Source organism: Lemur catta, chromosome 19 (genome assembly GCF_020740605.2).
Source record: "Lemur catta isolate mLemCat1 chromosome 19, mLemCat1.pri, whole genome shotgun sequence".
In the NCBI taxonomy this organism is placed as follows: Eukaryota; Metazoa; Chordata; class Mammalia; order Primates; family Lemuridae; genus Lemur; species Lemur catta.
Genome location: NC_059146.1, coordinates 6,166,620 through 6,185,198, shown reverse-complemented (window position 1 = coordinate 6,185,198; position 18,579 = coordinate 6,166,620). Strand labels below are relative to the sequence as shown.

At 35.8% G+C, this 18,579-nt stretch overlaps 2 protein-coding genes across 11 annotated transcripts in view; one reads left to right on the top strand and one right to left on the bottom strand.

Annotated features, from left to right (window-relative positions):
- The window catches only part of TMEM165 (transmembrane protein 165), a 100,913-nt gene that overhangs the window by 28,570 nt on the left and 53,764 nt on the right, over positions 1-18,579 (bottom strand). The window contains exon 7 of one of the 5 annotated variants that reach the window (XM_045533053.1): positions 12,820-13,107. The exons of the other annotated variants lie outside the window; for them this stretch is intronic. Within the exon in view, the coding sequence (XP_045389009.1) occupies positions 13,015-13,107 (93 nt within the window). The 3' untranslated portion in view covers positions 12,820-13,014. Of the gene's footprint in view, positions 1-12,819; positions 13,108-18,579 lie in introns of those variants that run through there. 5 annotated transcript variants of the gene reach the window in all.
- CLOCK (clock circadian regulator) overlaps positions 1-18,579 on the top strand; it is a 93,741-nt gene that overhangs the window by 47,614 nt on the left and 27,548 nt on the right. For all 6 annotated transcript variants that reach the window (XM_045533047.1, XM_045533048.1, XM_045533050.1 and 3 more), the window contains 5 exons: positions 1,858-1,917; positions 2,914-3,062; positions 5,877-5,968; positions 14,405-14,494; positions 16,709-16,829. In XM_045533047.1, coding sequence (XP_045389003.1) covers positions 1,858-1,917; positions 2,914-3,062; positions 5,877-5,968; positions 14,405-14,494; positions 16,709-16,829 — 512 coding nt within the window. The remainder of the gene's footprint in view (positions 1-1,857; positions 1,918-2,913; positions 3,063-5,876; positions 5,969-14,404; positions 14,495-16,708; positions 16,830-18,579) is intronic.

Below are 18,579 nucleotides of genomic sequence, written 5' to 3'. Positions count from 1 at the left end.
TTTCTTTGATTTTAAGACTCTTTAAGTTTTCTGTGTTTTTTACATTTTAACATCTCTGACATTAGCAGGGTCTTTCAGTTGGCTTGTCATAATTTAATTGGTAGCACTTTTTTTTTCTTTCTAGGGGCACATGAAATAGTGGTGAGTCTTAATAGTTAATGGCATCTTAAATTTGATGTAATACAGTAACAGTTTTTAAAGACCTACTTTTTGACAGTGAATGTACAGAATACTTTTTATGTTATTTCATTTAACCTAATAATGATTGCATAAGATTTTTACAGATGAGGAATTGTGGGTCAGGTTAAATAACTTGTTTAAAGTCACATAGTAAGAGATGAGACCTATGTTGGGCTGTCTGACATTAAAGTTACTGTGCTTTTATTATGCTGTACTGTGATTCATCCATTGGGAATTCTTTAAGAGTTTTGCTGCTAGATTTGTACACAGAAATGACTTTTGGCATCTGGGGGCAGCTCTCTGCCTTTTCTGTGAGCTAAATAGTAAAGATATACACTCCACCAGAACTTAAGACCTGAGGGGCAAGAAATTTCCTTAGAAAGGCCTGCCTGTACCATGGACTATGCCATAGTTGCAGGTGGGATCTACACTAGTCTTCTCCTCAGAAAGAATACATTTTCACCACCCTCAGGGATAAAATATGATTTTGGCATTGGACTTCTGAATGATTGCCAATTCCCATTCTAGACAATATGACATCTAAGGATATCTGTGTGTTCAGACATAAAGCAGTGATTATTAATGTGGGTTCCTTAACTCTATGAATGTCAAAGTTACCAACTCTCTCCTCAAAAAAATGCATACACACACAAAATTTTTCATAAATTTCAGGGCATATAGAATCCCAAACATGGACCTGTGTGATAAAAGTCATGCAGATGATCTCAATGATGAGTTCCATTTTATAGGTTATAGGCCTTTATAGATCACAGAAAGTTGTGGCTAAAGGAGTTAATAGTGAATTCATGTGAAAGCTCATAAATCACCGGAGACTATTTAATATTGCTTCTTAGTTTAAGGAATTAGGCACCAGTGCTCTTGATTTCTTTTGTTATAATGTTCTTTCCTTACATCTTCCTGTAGCCAGCCACTTTTTGTCACTTAAATCTCAGCTCAAATGTTCCCACCTCAACAAGTTTCCCCCTCACCACTCAGACTAAAGTAACTACCTACTAACTAAAAATCACCCCTTTTAATAAATTAGAACTTATCACACATTTTCATGTTTAGTTTCTTATACTGGAAAATAAGCTATACAAGAGCAGCTAACTGTCTTGTTCACTGCTCTGTAACCACATCCAGGACAGAGCCTGGCACATGAGTGCTAATAAATATTTGTCAAATGAATTAGTAAATGAATGAGATGTATTAATATAAGATAATGTGCCAGGTATTATTTATGAGTAATTTTTGGTTTTATAAAGTGAATGTCTCAGAAAAAATTTCAGTTATGCTGTTATAGTTAGTAAAAGTAATTTCAAGTGCATCATTTTATATAATGGCAAATACACTAAATTTCTATAGATTTTCACTGATTACTAAAAATTTGAAACAAGGTATTTAAAATGGTTAAATTGTTTAACATGTCCTATACATAGTATGGTTAAGTGTACTTTTAAAATTTACATATGTAATAAACTTTTAAAAATATAAATATAGCTAAACTTTGATTTTCTAAACTTACTAGAAAACAGGTTAGTAGTTTGAATTTATATTATCTATTGACTTTATAAAAATCCTAGGATATGACTGAGTTGATTTACATGTCATTTTAATATTGCTCTTGCCTACTGAGTCTGCTCTTATTTTTTCTACCAACTTCCTTTTTTCTTTTAGAGATGACAGTAGTATTTTTGATGGGTTGGTTGAAGAAGATGACAAGGACAAAGCAAAAAGGTAGTTTGATTAGAGATGTAAAATAGTAAATAAATGTATAATACGTAAATGTAATAGAAAATAGTAAATTAATTTCCAAAAACTATCTGCTTTAAGAATTTAGATATATTAGAAAAGTGGAAGAGATAAGAATATTGGTCAACAGTTGATAAATTAAATAAAATTATCCTCTGACCTTTTGGAAAAGTATTTTGCTTTGTTTTGAAGCGGATAATTAATGGTATTATAAAATGATTAAGTGCTTTATAAACAAATGAGTTTGTCTCAGGAGCTCTTTGTTTACAGGCTACTGCTTCACATAGAATAGCAGTAATTATTCATTTAGTACATACATTTGGAATGTCTACTGTTAGTTAGATGTTATGGTTAAGTGCTTAGGTGAAAAAATTTGGGCTCTATTGTCAAGTGGCCTACATCCTAATGGAGAGCCAGATTATGCAAACAAATGGTTACAACTCTATGTTGGAGGCTAGGATGTAGGAGTATAGAGGAAGAATGAATGAGTAACTTTGGAAGTAAGAGTTTCACTTTTAGATTTTTGTTGGTTTAAAACTTACATTAGATGGATACCTTTCTTCTATTAAATAATTTTTAATAATTTGTATTTATATATCATGTTCTTTCACAAAATGTATCTTATTAATATTTATAATCTCACAAGTTTATAATCATTGGTAAATATTAGATTAAATAAGACCTATGATTTAAATACAATGTCTTATTGGCATGTATATCAAAAACATGTATGTCAAATACTTGGTATGTAAAAGTTTCTTTAGTGATGTTAAACTTTAATGATGTTAAACTGAGATGAAAAATTATTGCCCAAATTAAGGTTATTGTTGATAATCTAGGAAATATATGTAACCTAGGAGTATTTGTTATCATCTGTATTGACAGAAGTACATGCTGTGTCATATCCAAATTAGCATTGTATTAAATTATTTGTGTAATTAAATGGATTGTTTAAAAACTGATTATTTCTTATTTCATCAGAGTATCTAGAAACAAATCTGAAAAGAAACGTAGAGATCAGTTTAATGTTCTCATTAAAGAGCTGGGATCCATGCTTCCTGGTAATGCTAGAAAGATGGACAAATCTACTGTTTTGCAGAAAAGCATTGATTTTTTACGAAAGCATAAAGGTAAATTTTTAACTTAGTAAAATGGCTGGTGTTTATTAATAACAGACTCTCAAAGAATCTTGACAGAGATGCTTAAGATTGGATGCCTCTTCACCTTTTATAAGTGCCTTTTAAAAGATTTCCTAAGTATGTTCTTCCTTTCATTCAACAAACATTTATTTAGTTCCTACTGTATCCTAAATTCTCACCACGCAAGGGTAGCAATCCTGGCTCTGAAGTAAGTCAAGCCAGGGGAGACAAATATGTATGCACATAGTTGTAAAACAAATAAATATAATGTGAGTAGTGCTTGTCAGCCATGAACTTACAATGGAGAACACTGAGGAAAACCGTGTCAGAGAAGGCTTTAAAATAATTGAATCTTTCAGCTGAGTCTTTTAGATTAAGTAAGGAAGACATTTCATACAGGGAAAATATGTGCAAATCAGAGAAGCAGGGAGACTTCATTGTACACTGGAGCATGTTTGTGTTGGAAAGTTATGGGTGTATTTGAAAGAAAGGATAGAACTAGATCGTATAGAGGCCTTAATGTCATTTTAAAATACTGTTTCAGTGTATATCTAGGCAATACTATGTTTTAAATGAAGTATTTGTTAAACAAAATTGCCTTGACTAAATGAGCCATGAAAAGAAAATATAAAGAATATTAAATATTTTGGTTAATAGAGATAATAGATTAAAAAACCTATAAAAGGACATTTCCTTTTTCAGATGTAAATGCAAATGCAGACCTAAGAAGGACATTTAGTAACTAGGTTCTCTGCTTCTCCCTGGCTCGCTTTGTAATGCCTTACCAGACTGTTTATGCTTCACCACTCATTGGAATTATTTTTGTTAATTTCACTAATGATATTAACTCCCACCACCCCCAATAGAGCAGTAGCTTTTTCTTATACCTCATCCTTTTCTGCATCTCTCTAGCACTGGAAATTCTGATCTATCCTCCCTTGATTTCTATTCCCCTTGGATTCCGTTGTATTGCACTTTCACTTCCCCTTTTCTATCTGAAACTAACTACTTTCCTCTATTTCTGCCTTCTAAATGTGACATTTCTCAGTCTTATCCTTATTCTCTCACTTTCTCTACTTGCTTTTTCTTGGTTATCTCATTCCATAGCTTCAGCTATTGTGTCTTTATTAAACTACCAGATCTCTATTTTTAGATGCAGACTTTTTAGCCTTGTATTTCCAGATAACTTCTAGATCTTTCTTTTGCATGTTCTCAAATTCAATGCATCTAAAACTGAATTCATTTTCATTTTGTCACGTCACTACTTTCTCTTAACTTGCCCTTTTTTTTCCCCCATTTTTATATCACCATCCTTTTAGTCTCCCAGGACTCAGACGTGAAAAAACTTTAGAATGGTTTTCATCTTCCTTAGTACCATATCATAGTTGTCAAATTCTGTTGATTCTTTTGTAAATGTGTCAAAATTGCTTATCTTAATATTTATTGCCACCAATATTTTACCTCTACAGATAGTATTCTCACTAACCTCAGTGCCCCATGTTAGATGCTATACTCGTTGAAATCAGTCCCTAAGACACTAGGAGTTCAATAAATGATTGTTGAATGAAATGAAATGAAATATATGCATTTCCCCCAAAATAGAGGATGAATTTTTGCAACAAGTGGATTTTTTCCCAAAATTAGATATATAATTCTCACAAAAATAATATTTGTGTTAAGATAGAAGGGAATTCTTGTATACTTACTCTAAAATAGGCCTGTGTTTAATTAAACTTGACTGGAGTTACTTGTGGATTTAAATCCATTTCCCAAATGTATGTAATTGATGTGAATTTGAAAGGCATGACTGTATTCCCCAGATTTGGTAACTCTTCTTAGTTACTCTTCATATTCCAGCACAGGCATTTCTTATATGCTAAATTTTGGGTGACAGTTTAATACAGTGTATTTTTATACCTGACAATCAAATCAAAACAGCTTAGTCCATACTTCTTACTACAAAGTAGAGTATATTTTGTAGAATATATTCTGTGACATAGATTTTTATTCTGCCTGGTTGTTTTAATATGTCTGCATTTACCTAAACAGTTCAGATTTCATCACTTATGAATAGCTTTCTCATAACTAAATCTATTAGAAGTGTGTAGCAAAATAAAGTAGTAATAAGAGTGACAAAATATGTGTCCCAAGCCAGGGATCTCCAAATTTTTGACCAGCTCTCTACCACTAAGAACACAAAGGGGACGCTAAGCAAAATCACTCTGGGAATATTACTGTAAAGTTTTTACTCAAAATATTGAGTCTCCTTAATTTAGTTAAGACAGAGCACCCAGAATTGGGAGAGATCTTTTTGCCCAGCATTAGGCAGGCCTAAGGTCTTGCTGAAAGCACACTGACTGACCTCTTTGGCCCCTTTCCACCAGGCTCATTTCCTTATCTCTTCTCTAGATATTACCATTTGAACAGCAAGGAAAGGAAGAGGAAAACAGACTTTCTTCAAAATGCTTGGCCACAAACTTGATCTAATCTGCTTTTTCTGATTGTTGTTGGGTCATTGTGTCAGATAGGAAGCAATCTCAGGCCTGTCAGCAACACAGGCTATCCCAGCCCCCCAGAGAAAAACCCAAGAGACTAGTATTACCAAGAGACCAAACCTAAGATCTGCCACATTAACTCGGGTATTTTATCATAGCAAAACCTGGACCTCTTGATATCCAGACCAATAAATGTTACTGCCTGTGGTTCTCATCTGCAATTAGAGTGGGAAGAGAAAAGGCACCTTGTAGGACTCGTGTACTCCACTGGTGGTTGGAGTGTGCTACTAATGTGTCCGTCTGTTTACAGAAATCACTGCACAGTCAGATGCTAGTGAAATTCGACAGGACTGGAAACCTACATTCCTTAGTAATGAAGAGTTTACACAATTAATGTTAGAGGTATGTCAAGATTTAATTTTGAAAGTTTTATTTTCCTCAAAAAAGAAATCACAGAGTGACTGATTTTAGTATACAGGCATACCTTGGAGATATTGTGGGTTTAGTTCCAAACCACTGCAGTAAAACAAATATTGCAATAAAATGTCACACTATTTTTTTGGTTTCTCGGTGAATATAAAAGTTCATGTTTATACTGTAGTATAATAGTATATGCATACATATGCAGTAGCACTATGTAAAAAATAAATAGCTAAATTTAAAAATATTGCTAAAAATGATGAAGATCATCTGAGCCTTCAGTGAGTTACAATGTTTTTGCTGGTAGAGGGTCTTGCCTCAGTGTTGATGGCTGCTGACTGATCAGGGTGGTGGTTGCTGAAAGTTGGGGCATCTGTGCCCGTTTCTTAAGAGAAGACAGCAATGAAATTTGCCACAATGGTTGACTCTTCTTTTCACTAAAAATTTTTCTGTAGCATGTAATGTTGTTTGATAGTATTTTACCCACAGCAGAACTACTTTGAAAATTGGAGTCAATTGTTTTGAACCCTGCTTTGTCAACTAAGTTTATGTAATATTCAAAATCCTTTGTTGTCATTTCAATAGTGTTCACAACATCTTCATTAGGAGTAGATTCCATATCTGAAGAAACCACATTCTTTGCTTATCCATAAGAAGAAACTACTCAGCTGTTAAATTTTATTGTGAGATTATAGCAGTCAATCACATCATCAGGCTGTACTTGTAATTCTAGTTCTCTTGCTATTTCCACCACCTCTGCATTGACTTCCACTGAAATCTTGAACCTCTCCATGTCTTCCAGGGCTGGAATCAACTTCTTACAAACTCCTGTTAATGTTGATATTTTGATCTCCTCCCACGTTCTTAATGGTATCTGGACTGGTGAATCCTTTCCAAAAGGTTTTCAATTGACTTTGCCCAGATCCATCAAAGGAATCACTATCTATGGCAACTGTAGCCTTATGAAATGTATTTCTTAAATAATAAGACTTGAAAGTTGAGATTACTCCTTGACCCATGGGCTGCAGAATGGGTGTTGTGTTAGCAAGCATGAAAACAACATTCATCTCCTTGTATATCTCCATCAGGGCTCTTGGGTGACTAGGTGCATTGTCAATGAGCAATAATATTTTGAAATATTTTTTCTGATTTTTTGAAATATTTTTTCTTTTTATCTGATCAGTAGTTCTCAACAGTGGGCTTAAGATATTTAGTAAACCGTAAACTGATGTGCTGTCATCCAGGCTTGGTGGTTCCATTTATGGAGCACAGGCTCAGTAGATTTAACATACTTCTTAAGGGCCCTGGGATTTTCAGAGTGGTGTATGTGAACATTGGCTTCAACTTAAAGTCACCAGCTTCATTAGGCCCTAACAAGAGAGTCAGCCTGTCCTTTGAAGGTTTGAAGCCAAGCATTGATTTCTCCTCTCTAGCTGTGAAAGTCCTAGATGGCATCTTCTCCTAATAGAAGGCTGTTTTGTCTGCATTGAAAATCTGTTGTGTAGTGTAGCCACCTTCATCAAATTATCTTAACTAGATCTTCTTTATAACTTGCTATAGCTTCTGCATCAGCATTTGCTGCTTCACTTTGTACTTTGATGTTACGGAGACAGCTCCTTTCCTATACCCAATAACCAACCTCTGTTAGCTTCCAATATTGCTTCTGCAGCTTCCTCACCTCTCGGCCTTCATAGAATTGAAGAGAATTAAGGCCTTCGTCTGGATTAGGCTTTGGTGTAAGGGAATGCTGTGGCTGGTTTGATCTTCTATCCAGACTGCCAAATCTTTTTCCATGTCAGCAATAAGGCAGTTTGGCTTTCTTATCACTTGTATTTTCACTGGAGTAGCACTTTTAATTTCCTTCAAGTACTTTTCTTTTTCATTCACAACTTTCTGTTTGGCACAAGAGGCCTAACTTTTGGCCTGTCTCAGCTTTTGACAGGCCTTCTGACTGACCTCATTTTTAGCTTTTGATTTAAAGTGAGAGGTGACTCTTCTTTTCACTTGAACAGTTAGAGGCCATTGTAGGGTAATTAATTGGCCTACTTTTAATATTGTTGTGTCTCAGGGAATGGGGGGCCTGAGGAGAGAGAGAATGGCTGGTCAGGGGAGCATTTGCAACATACACAGTATTTATTAAATTTGCCATTTTATATGGGCATGGTTTGTGGCACCCCCAAAACAATTACAGTAGTAACATCAGAGATCACAGATCACCATAAGAGATATAAATAATGAAATAGTTTGAAATGTTGCAAGAATTACCAAAATGCAACACAGTGACACAGAGTGAGCACATGCTGTTGGAAAAATGTCACCAATAGACTTGCTTGATGCAGGGTTGCCCCAAACCTTTATTTTGAGGAAAGCACAATATCTGTAAAGTACAGTAAAGCAAAGCGCAATCAGACAAGGTATGCCTGTGTGTATATGTGAAGGCCTGTCTCAAATGTCTTTGTGTACTTTAACTAAAGTCTGAAACAAGACATTTTGCAAATTAATGAGTTAATTTTCCGGTTCACACTTCAGATGGGACATTTAATTGGATTAAGTCTCTATGTATTCAGCAGAAATGTTACCATATGAAAATTTTTTGGAGTATAAATATATTGTAAACATTTAAACCTGTACTTTAATTTTCAAAAATTTCTTACTTTTAATTATATGAGTACATAATAGTTATATATATTTATAGGGTACCTGTGATGTTTTGATACAGGCATACAATTTACATTAATCAGATCAGGGTAATTGGGGTATCCATTGCCTCAAGCATTTATTATTTCTTTGTGTTAGGAACATTCCAGTTCCACTCTTTTATTTATGTTAAAGTGTGCCATAACTTACCGTTCACTATAGTCACTGTTCATTCTATCTTACTAACTCTATTTTGTACCCTAAACCCATACTTTGAAAAATAAGTGAGCAATTTTCACATATTAACTCATTGAATCCTCACAACACTCTTATGAAGTAAGCACTAGTATCTCTGTGTCGTAATGTTTAGTATTATGAACTGGACATTAGTATCTCTTTCTTGCTTTCATATGAGGAAATTGAGGAACAAAGGGATTAAGAAACTTACCCAGAGGAACACAGCTAGTAAGTGGCTCAGCTGGGATTCACTGCAGGCAGCCAGCCTCTGATCCCATGCCCTCAGCCTCTGTGTACACTGGCTTTCAACAAACTTTTCTTTTTGGTGAAAGCTAGTCATGGTACAGAACTCTTAGCTTATTAACCAACAATTAGCTCTTTAAATTAGTGTACACTTAAGTTACAAACCACATAATTCTTAATTTTGTTAATTTGTTTTCTTCTAAAAAGTAGATTGACATTGTCCAAAATTTATCACTTTAGATATAAGTATAGTTGTCCCCTGGTATGTGAGGGGAATTGGTTCCAGGACTCCTCTCCCCACCCACCTTGCCCAGTGCATGCCAAAATCCATGCACACTCAAGATCCACAGTAAATTCTGTGAAACCTGCATATATGAAAAGTCTACCCCCCATACACATGGGTTTTGCATCCTGTGACTACTGACTGTAGTTTCCATTTGCCTTTGGTTGAAAAAAATCTACATATACGTTGACTCACGGAGTTCAAACTTGTATTGTTCAAGGATCAATTGTAATATGTTACAAAAGGGTACACACAAGCTAATATCTACTACAAAGAAGGAAAATAACTCATTTAATTACTCTTTAATTTTTATTTTATGATTATAATTTCAGTACAATTGTTTAATAAGATCTTTGTTAATCATAAACTATTTACATACCCTGCCTTATTGGTATAAAAAATTTCTTACAAATTACAAAATTGATACAATGTTTACTCAATTATTAATTATATTAATGTAGGTAAATTACCAGTTCACTAATAAGCTAAACAAAATAGTATTATCTTCAAATTTTTCTTCATAATGGTCAGATTTTTTTGTTATTAATTGCCAGGGCACATGTAGTAAGTACATACATAGATAGGCATCCAAAAATTGAATTAAAGATTCTAGAGATTATAACATTATTTATAATATCCAACAGAGAAAACAAATTTATTTAAAAATTTGAAAATATTCTCATGATTATCTTCATAGATTTTAGGTTACATTCTTGAAAAATGTTACATTTATTTTTAATGTTAATGTTAAGAATATTTTTTATTTTTAGTATTTTTATATATATATATGTATGTGTACATATTGCAACCTGGTTTCACATGCTAGCTCAAATTTGATTTTACATGCCCAGTTAAAGTCTTTCAAAATCTACTGATTGAATATGAAAAGTTTGATTCGTAGTTTGAGTACAACAGGTTTTGTCTGGGTGAAGTTTGTTTGGCTAGAATATAACCTAGTTGTATCACTCTTTGCTAGTCATGCTGATCAGATTACAGATAAACAGTCCACGTAAGACTTTGAGCACAGAATTTCTGATGTAGGCTGCATCTTGGAATGTTAGAGCTACTAGTAAAACAGATCATTTTAGTTCAACCTGTGCACTTAGAGATGAGGCATGGAGACATTACAGCTTGTCCAAGATCAGATGGCTAATTAATAGAAGAACTGGAACTAAGATCTTAAAATTCACTTGTGTTGGCTGTCTCTCTCAAGTCCTCCAGTACCACCTGTTCCTCTCCCTCTTGTGCCTATTTTATGAAGAATGTTTCTTGCTACCCTTGGGGGATTAAGAGCAGGCAAGGCAGTCAAGGCAACTTAGCTTGATTGGATCTCTGCAAAGTCATCTCTATGTGAAGTGATCTCCTAATATGTGCAATAATCTTCCTTTAGTCATGACGTTCTTTTCCATGGTTTCAGTTGCCCACAGCGAATAGCGGTCTGAAAATATTAAATGGAAAATTCCAGGAATAGGCAATTTATAAGTTTTAAATTGTGTACCATTCTGAATAGTGTGATGAAATCTCATGCCACCCCACTTCGTCCTGCTGGGGATGTGAATCATCCCTTTGTCCAGCATGTACAGGCTGTAGACACTACCCACCCATTAGTCACCTAGTAGCTGTCTCAGTTATCAGATGGACTGTCCTGCTATCTCAGTGCTTGTTGGTAAGTAATTCTTACTTATAGTAATGGCCCCAAATCACCAGGGTAATGTTGCTGGCAATTCAGGTATGCCAAAGAGAAGCTGTAGAGTTTTTCCTCTAGGTGAGAAGGTGAAAGTTGAAAGTTCTTGACTTAAAAAGGAAAGAAAAAAATCATACATGAGGTTGCTAAAGATGTACAATAAGAATGAATCTTCTACCTGTGAAGTTGTGAAGAAAGAAAAGGAACTTGTGCATAGTAAATACAGAGTTTGGTATTATCTGCAGTTTCAGGCATCCACTGGAGGTCTTGCACCACTGTAGTTGTTTCCCCGTGACAGCGTTCTCCAGTAATCTGCAGGGGCTGGTGCCCTGCAGGACGTACTGTCTGCTTCCCCGAACTTCCATTCTGACCTCTCCCAGACTACACAGTCACTAAGCAAACAATGAAGGTCTATATAATCCTTTTATTGTGAGTCAAGTAGGTACCAAACAGGGAGACAAGCAGTTTTAACTAATGAATCCTTTCACTTTTATCATACAGTGTGATGAAGGGATAAGCTTCACAGTCTTCAGTCTTGGGATGAGGATGTTCTCTTTCTGTCTCTTCTGTGTGTCTCTCATCTTCCTCTTGAAGACCCTCCTCAAGGCCGCTTTAGTTTTTGGCATAGTCACCTACCTTCTTGGGGAATTATATCCCTTCACAGGTACGAATCGTCTACCTGTGAAGTTGTGAAGAAGATGATTTCTCAAAAGAAGTCTGGGCCCTGGGTCATTTCTTATGTGAAGACTTTGGCAAGATGCTGTTGGAGGCTTTTCTCCACTTAGTCTCTGCCTGCTTTGAAGATGAAAGGGCAGGCTTTAGTTTTAGAAGTGGGATTACATTTTAAGAGTTCTGATCTCAGTCTGTTCTCGTCGCAGAAGAGAGCTGCACTTAATAATGGCTCCAAAGAGTCCTAGCAAATACACATCATCATAGTAAATATTAATTTGCTTTCAAAGGTGACACAGTCTCGCCTCACGTGAGAAAAGCAGTTGTCTTCTTAACATCATTTTGACCCTATTATTCATGAAATAATAGTAATACTGGCATTATTGTACTAAAGAATATTTTTTAAAAAAATAATTCTTGAGTTTGCTTAAATTACAAGATTTCCACTTCCATCCGCTTACATTAGCCCAGAATGGGTTTGTCGGAGCCATTCTAGAAGATAGGCAACTACTCAAAATAAGTTCTTTCTGATACACAGAGCTCTTTCCCAATAGAAGGGTATATGGGAGTGTGTGTCTCTTTTTCTGTACATTCAGCAATTACATAGAGTTAGAGGGAGGCCTATAAATTATACTAATATATCACACTTATACTAATATACCACAAGTATCCTTCTTACTTGTGCCACACTGGTGCTACAGGTGCTGCACATACAAAGATGAGTAAGACATACAGGGTTCCGACTAATGGTTGCTATTTTTTTGAGAGCTCTTTAATTAAACAAGAAATTAGAATTTGATGTGGTAACTGTTTTGGTAGACGATGAATAATCCCTCTTTATAGTATCTTTTCTGGAGTATATCATTAGCTTCTTCTCCACGGCATCTTCCTTTCCCTCAGCCTGCAACTATACTAGTAGTTGTTGTTTTTATTTTAATGCCTTCCCGTGATATTTGGCTCCCTTAAAACTGTTGTCTTTTCTCCTTGTTTCCCTTCTAAAGTTCATGAATGAGTGGTTTTGTATTAATAAATAGCCTTCTGATCATCCACTCATTTCTAAATTTATTATAGTCTGACTTGCCTTCTTGTTGACATAACTCTTTTGAAAATCACCAGAATTCATTCTCATTTTCTTATTCCTTATTCTCTGATCTCGTTTTACACTGAACCATCCCTCTTACTCCTTACTTACCTTGTCTTCCACTGATTCTTTAATGACAGTGTATTCTATCTTCTCTGTCATTTTCTCTGGTTTTTTTCCTCCTCTTCATTGCGTTATGTAGATAATTCTTCCAGTGATTTGTCTTTGGCATGCTTTTTTCTTTTGTAGATCTCATTTCTTTTACTGTCAGTTCTGTACCTGGGATTCTTAAATGAAAATATTTTGTAACGTATAAAGTACAAGATTATTTTGTTTTTAAGTCTTGTACCCTGGCTGTGACTTCTCTCCTGAACTCTAACTTCACATTTCTCAGTGCTTGCTCAGATTCTTTCTTCTTTATTCCTGATTTCATTCAGATTCTCATTAACTTCCCTAATTATTCCAAAAGCCACTGAGATTTTCCTGACTCGATTCTCTTTTCCCTCTAAGTCTACACTGTTTCCATACTACTCTCATTGAAGCAGAGCCCCCTGCCCCACAATCTTCTGTTGGCTTCCCATTGTGTACAGAATGAAAGTCCTTATGTCTTAACCTGGTATTCAAGGCCTTTCGTGATTTGACCTCAGCCTAGGTTTTTAGCTTAATTTCCTGCCACTCCCTTTCCTTTATTTCTTACATATCTACCTACACTTCAATCATACACCTCTCTGTTAACATATCCAAAATAATAACGGTGTGTTCTTTGTGTGCCTGAAACATTGAGGTGGTGTGTGCTTTGGAGATGTTAGCATCATCTTCAAATAAGCCATGAATACTGTATATATATGGTTGGATCACAAAATATACATAGTGATGAAGGCAGAACATCAAGTCTGTGTCTTTTAGAAATCCACTGTCCAGGAGATACCCAAAGAGTGATATTTTTCCCTCAGAAGCATTTAAAAGTCGACAAACATACATTACATACTGAGGCTGCAGTCCCCAACCTCCGGGCCAAGGACCAGTACTGGTCAGTGGCCTGTTAGGAACCAGGTCGCACAGCAGGAGGTGAGCAGTGGGCAAACAGAGCAAGCAAAGCTTCGTCTGTATTTACAGCCACTCGCCATCACTTGCCTCACCACACGAGCTCCACCCCCTGTCAGGTCAGTGGGGGCACTAGATTCTCATAGGATCACAAACCCTTCCGTAAGCTGCACTTGCGAGGGATCTAGGCTGTGGCTCCTTGTGGGAATCTAATGCCTGATGATCTGAGGTGGAGCCGAGGCAGTGATGCTAGTGCTAGGGAGCAGCTGCCAATACAGATTATCATTAGCAGAGAGGTTGGTGTGCCCCTACCTACCCCACCCCCAGTCCATGGAAAAATTGTCTTCCGTGAAACCAGTCCCTGGTACCATAAAGGGTGGGGACCACTGTACCAAGGGATTGTAAAGGGAAAGGCTAGCATTTTGACAGTACTCTGGATATTTCCTCATTAAATCCCTTGTCGTTTATCTTAGATTTTTATTTCTGTCCTGTGAAATACTTTTTTCTTTTCATTTAACTGACCATTATATTTAATTTCAGGCTCTTGATGGTTTTTTTTTAGCAATCATGACAGATGGAAGCATAATATATGTGTCTGAGAGTGTAACTTCATTACTTGAACATTTACCAGTAAGTATAAAAATCATATAATCTCTTTCTTGTTAAATGGCTATTTTAAATGTTCTAAAGCACTAGGAAGTAGACTTCGAGAACAATGTTGAACAGTGGGGATGAGAGCTTTAAGTATGTCTTTGTTTTAGCGTAGCTGTGTTTTCTCAGGTTGGTCATGACTTGAATCTGTAATAATTGGACATTCAGCTGTAGTCATGTGTTGTTTAACAACAGAGAGATGTTCTGAGAAATGTGTTCCTAGGCAGTTTTGTTATTGTGCAAATATCACAGAATGTACTTACATAAACCCAGATGGTATAGTTTACTACACACCTAGGCTGTGTGGTATAGCAGGCTATTGCTCCTTAGTCCAAAATCATTTACTGCATTAATAACTGTAATAGGCAAAACACAGTGTTAATGTGCTTTGATTTGAAGGGAGGAGGTTGAAGGTGTAAGAGATAGGGCACTTTTATTCAGCTGTGGAACAACAGGTTGTAGACATTAAAATATACCGAGTCACCCCTTGGTATCCATGAGGGATTGCTTCCAGGCTCCCCCCACCCCTGTGGATACCAAAATCCCTGCATGTTGAAGTCACTTTTAGAAAATGGTGTAGTATTTACATATAGCCTACACACATCCTTTTATATACTGTAAATCATCTCTAGATTACTTGTATTAATAATATTTAATATAAATGCTGCATAGTCATAATACTGTATTGTCTAGGGAATAATGGCAAGAAAAAAAAAGTCTGCACATGTTCAGTCAGACAATCATCTGTTTTTTACCAAATATTTTTGATCTGTGGTTTATTGAATACATGAAGGCAGAACCCATGGGTTCAGAAGGCTGACGTATAATGAACAGAAATGAATGATATGAGTAATAAATACTAAAGGAGTTTTATTATTTTTAATGAGGGTTATAGTTTTAAGGAAATGCTTTTTTATTTTTTTTTTTCTTAAGGGAATGCTTTTTTGAAGGAAATAATTTGAAGTGGTCTTTGAAAGATGGAGGATACAAATATGTGGAGAGAGGGGGAAGCCCATCCGCCTTCGTAGGGTGGGCTTGGACGGCTAGAGAAAAAAGAGACAGAAGGAAGGGTGTGGGTGTATGGCTCATTGGGAGAGTAGAAAACACCCTTTTCTCCTCTCCCACCATCCTTAGTGGCTCTCTTTGTTGGTGGTGTCGTCACTATTGTTTGCTTTTAAGCAGTGGAGCTCTTCCAACAAAATCTTCACAGATGTATAAAATACAAACAGAAAAAAACTGCTTTGGTTGAATGCAGGAGCAGGACCCTGAGCCCTGCCTCACAGCCCCTGTCCACTTCCCAGCCGTCCACTCCCACCTCCACATTCCTGGAGAAAACCACTCCAGTATCCCTGGGATTCCACAAAGCAGTTTGAAAATACAGAGAAACCAGGTAGAATGGACTGGATTTAGTAGCAAATGTGAAGTCATGGAAGTTTTCTTTTCAGTGGTACTTAAGAATAGGAGCTATCTTATTCATCTGTAATTCCACAGCCCTGACACATTGTAGGCAACCTGATGTTTGTCACATTACTGTTGATGAATGATTAATGAGTCACGATTACAGTCAGATATTAGCAAGAATTATAATGCTTAGCATATTAGTTGCCCTATTTTGAGGGGGGATTGCCAAAAGCAAGGCTTTTTAACAAAGGGATACAAGATAGATGCTTGGGAAAGATGAAATAAAAAAGAAAGGACCAAAAAAATTAAATTAAAAAAAAAGAGACACATTGAACAATTGAAAGGACACCAAAGTCAAATTTCTTCTTCATGTAGCCTGTTACTAGTCCTTCGTAGTAGTGTATACCACCATCGTTTACCACAGGTTTGAATATGTGGTGAGACTATATCTTGTAGCCAAAGATTTTTCTAATTAACTATCTTAGTCCCATTGTATTTTAAAATGTTCAAATTTGGTGAAACACAGCTTTGCAAATAATTGTCAAGCTTTCAAGGTCATATTGATCATGGATGTATTGACACTAGTATCAGAGCCATGAAGGTAATGTTAACCTTCCAACTTCTCAGTGTTGTGTTTTGAGATGTGGTCTATAACTTGACATTTGTTGGATTTCATAGAAAATTGAAAGTTAAACATATGCTTTTCTGTTGTTTAATAGTGATTATATACTTTGAAAATAATTGTCTCTTGAATCATTAAAATTATTTTACTTTTAAAAATTTCTTTTTCAGTCTGATCTTGTGGATCAAAGTATATTTAATTTTATCCCAGAGGGGGAACATTCAGAGGTTTATAAAATACTCTCTACTCATCTGCTGGAAAGTGACTCATTAACCCCTGAGTATTTAAAATGTAAGTAATAGCTGTTAAGCAGAAAAGTCAAATGTTATGTTTGGCAGCATTATTTACTTTTGCAAGTTTGTGAAAAACACAGACATGTTTAACTAAATTAACATGTAGCATTGTTCCATTTACCCTGTTAGGTCCTTTATAAATATTAATGTATAAAATGGAAGTGTTACCATATTAAAAGTCTGAAATCTATTCCAGAATATATCTAAATCCCATCTGTTATAATAAATCTAGATCACAGTTAGGCCATAAAACTGTATTTTATATGAAAGTAGAACCTGGCAATATACTCTTACTGATTTTTAAATAAAATCTTATTATATTTAATGAAAGAAAATTAAACCTTCTACCATCGTTTACCAGTTGGACACAAACTGTGGGAAAAAATTTATATGTTTCTTTTAAAATTATTAAATATATAGATAAATTATGTACTTTATTAAACAGAATTAAACAATCATTTATTAAATGTATCTGTTTTGCCAGGCACATGTGCTATGTCTTAAAAGTGGCAAGAATATTGAAAAATAGTCCCTGCCATCAAGAAACATAATTAGTCATTTCTACTAGGTTTTTTTTTTTTTTTTTTTAAAAAGAGACAGGGTCTTGCTCTGTTGCCTCTGTTGCCCAGGCTGGAGGGCAGTGGTGGTGTGATCATAGCTCACCACAGCCTCGAACTCCTGGGCTCAAGTGATCCTTACATCTCAGCCTCCCAAAGTGCTGGGATTACAGATGTGAGCCACCACTCCTGGTCACTACTAGGTTCATTGGACAAATTAATTTGACCAGAGCACCCCATTTTCTTTACCATGTTACCTTGTTTAAAATCCAAAATTGTATTTGGCCATTAACTATCTTTAATCACTTTTTTCATTATTTTGTCTTAAACTGGTAACACTGACATTAATATCTTAAAGGTTCTTTGTATTTGAACCATCAAATTCTATAGCACTGTCTTTTTTTTTTTTTTTTTTTTTGAGACAGAGTCTCGTTCTTTGTGCCCAGGCTAGAGTGCCATGGTGTCACAGCCTAGCTCACAGCAACCTCAAACTCCTGGGCTCAAGCGATCCTTCTGTCTCAGCCTCCCGAGTAGCTGGGACTACAAGCATGCACAACCATGCCTGGCTAATTTTTCTATATATATTTTTAGCTGACCATATAATTTCTTTCTATTTTTAGTAGAGACGGGGTTTCAGGCTGGTCTCAAACTCCTGAGCTCAAACAATCCACCCGCCTCGGCCTCCCAAAGTGCTAGGATTACAGGCGTGAGTCACCGTGCCCGGCCACATACTGTCTTAAGAATTGAGATTCACATGTATGCATACATTCACGTAAACACACACCTATATATGTAAATTTGTATGTATATATATCTTTGATAAGAATAGATAGCCTTTTAGAGGGAGTTGAGAAAAACTAGAGACCAGGGGATCATTTGAAGCCTGTTATAATTGTTACAAAATCAAGTTTGTATGACGTTTACCATTAGGCCATTCTAGCCTGGTACTTAGGAGAAAGATTTGGGCTGGATATAATAGATGCCTATAAATAGTATTTGAAGTCATGGATTGAATGACATTGCTGGAAGTAAATATCTAGAACAAGGAGAGAAGAATTTGAAATGTGGACCCTTGGGAGATAGCAGTAGGAAGACAAAGGAGCAGTCTGCTTTAGAGACCCTAGTAAGGGCAGAATTGGCTGGAGAACTGAATAAAAGCCTTTGGCAGAAAGAAATACCTTAGGCCCCTGC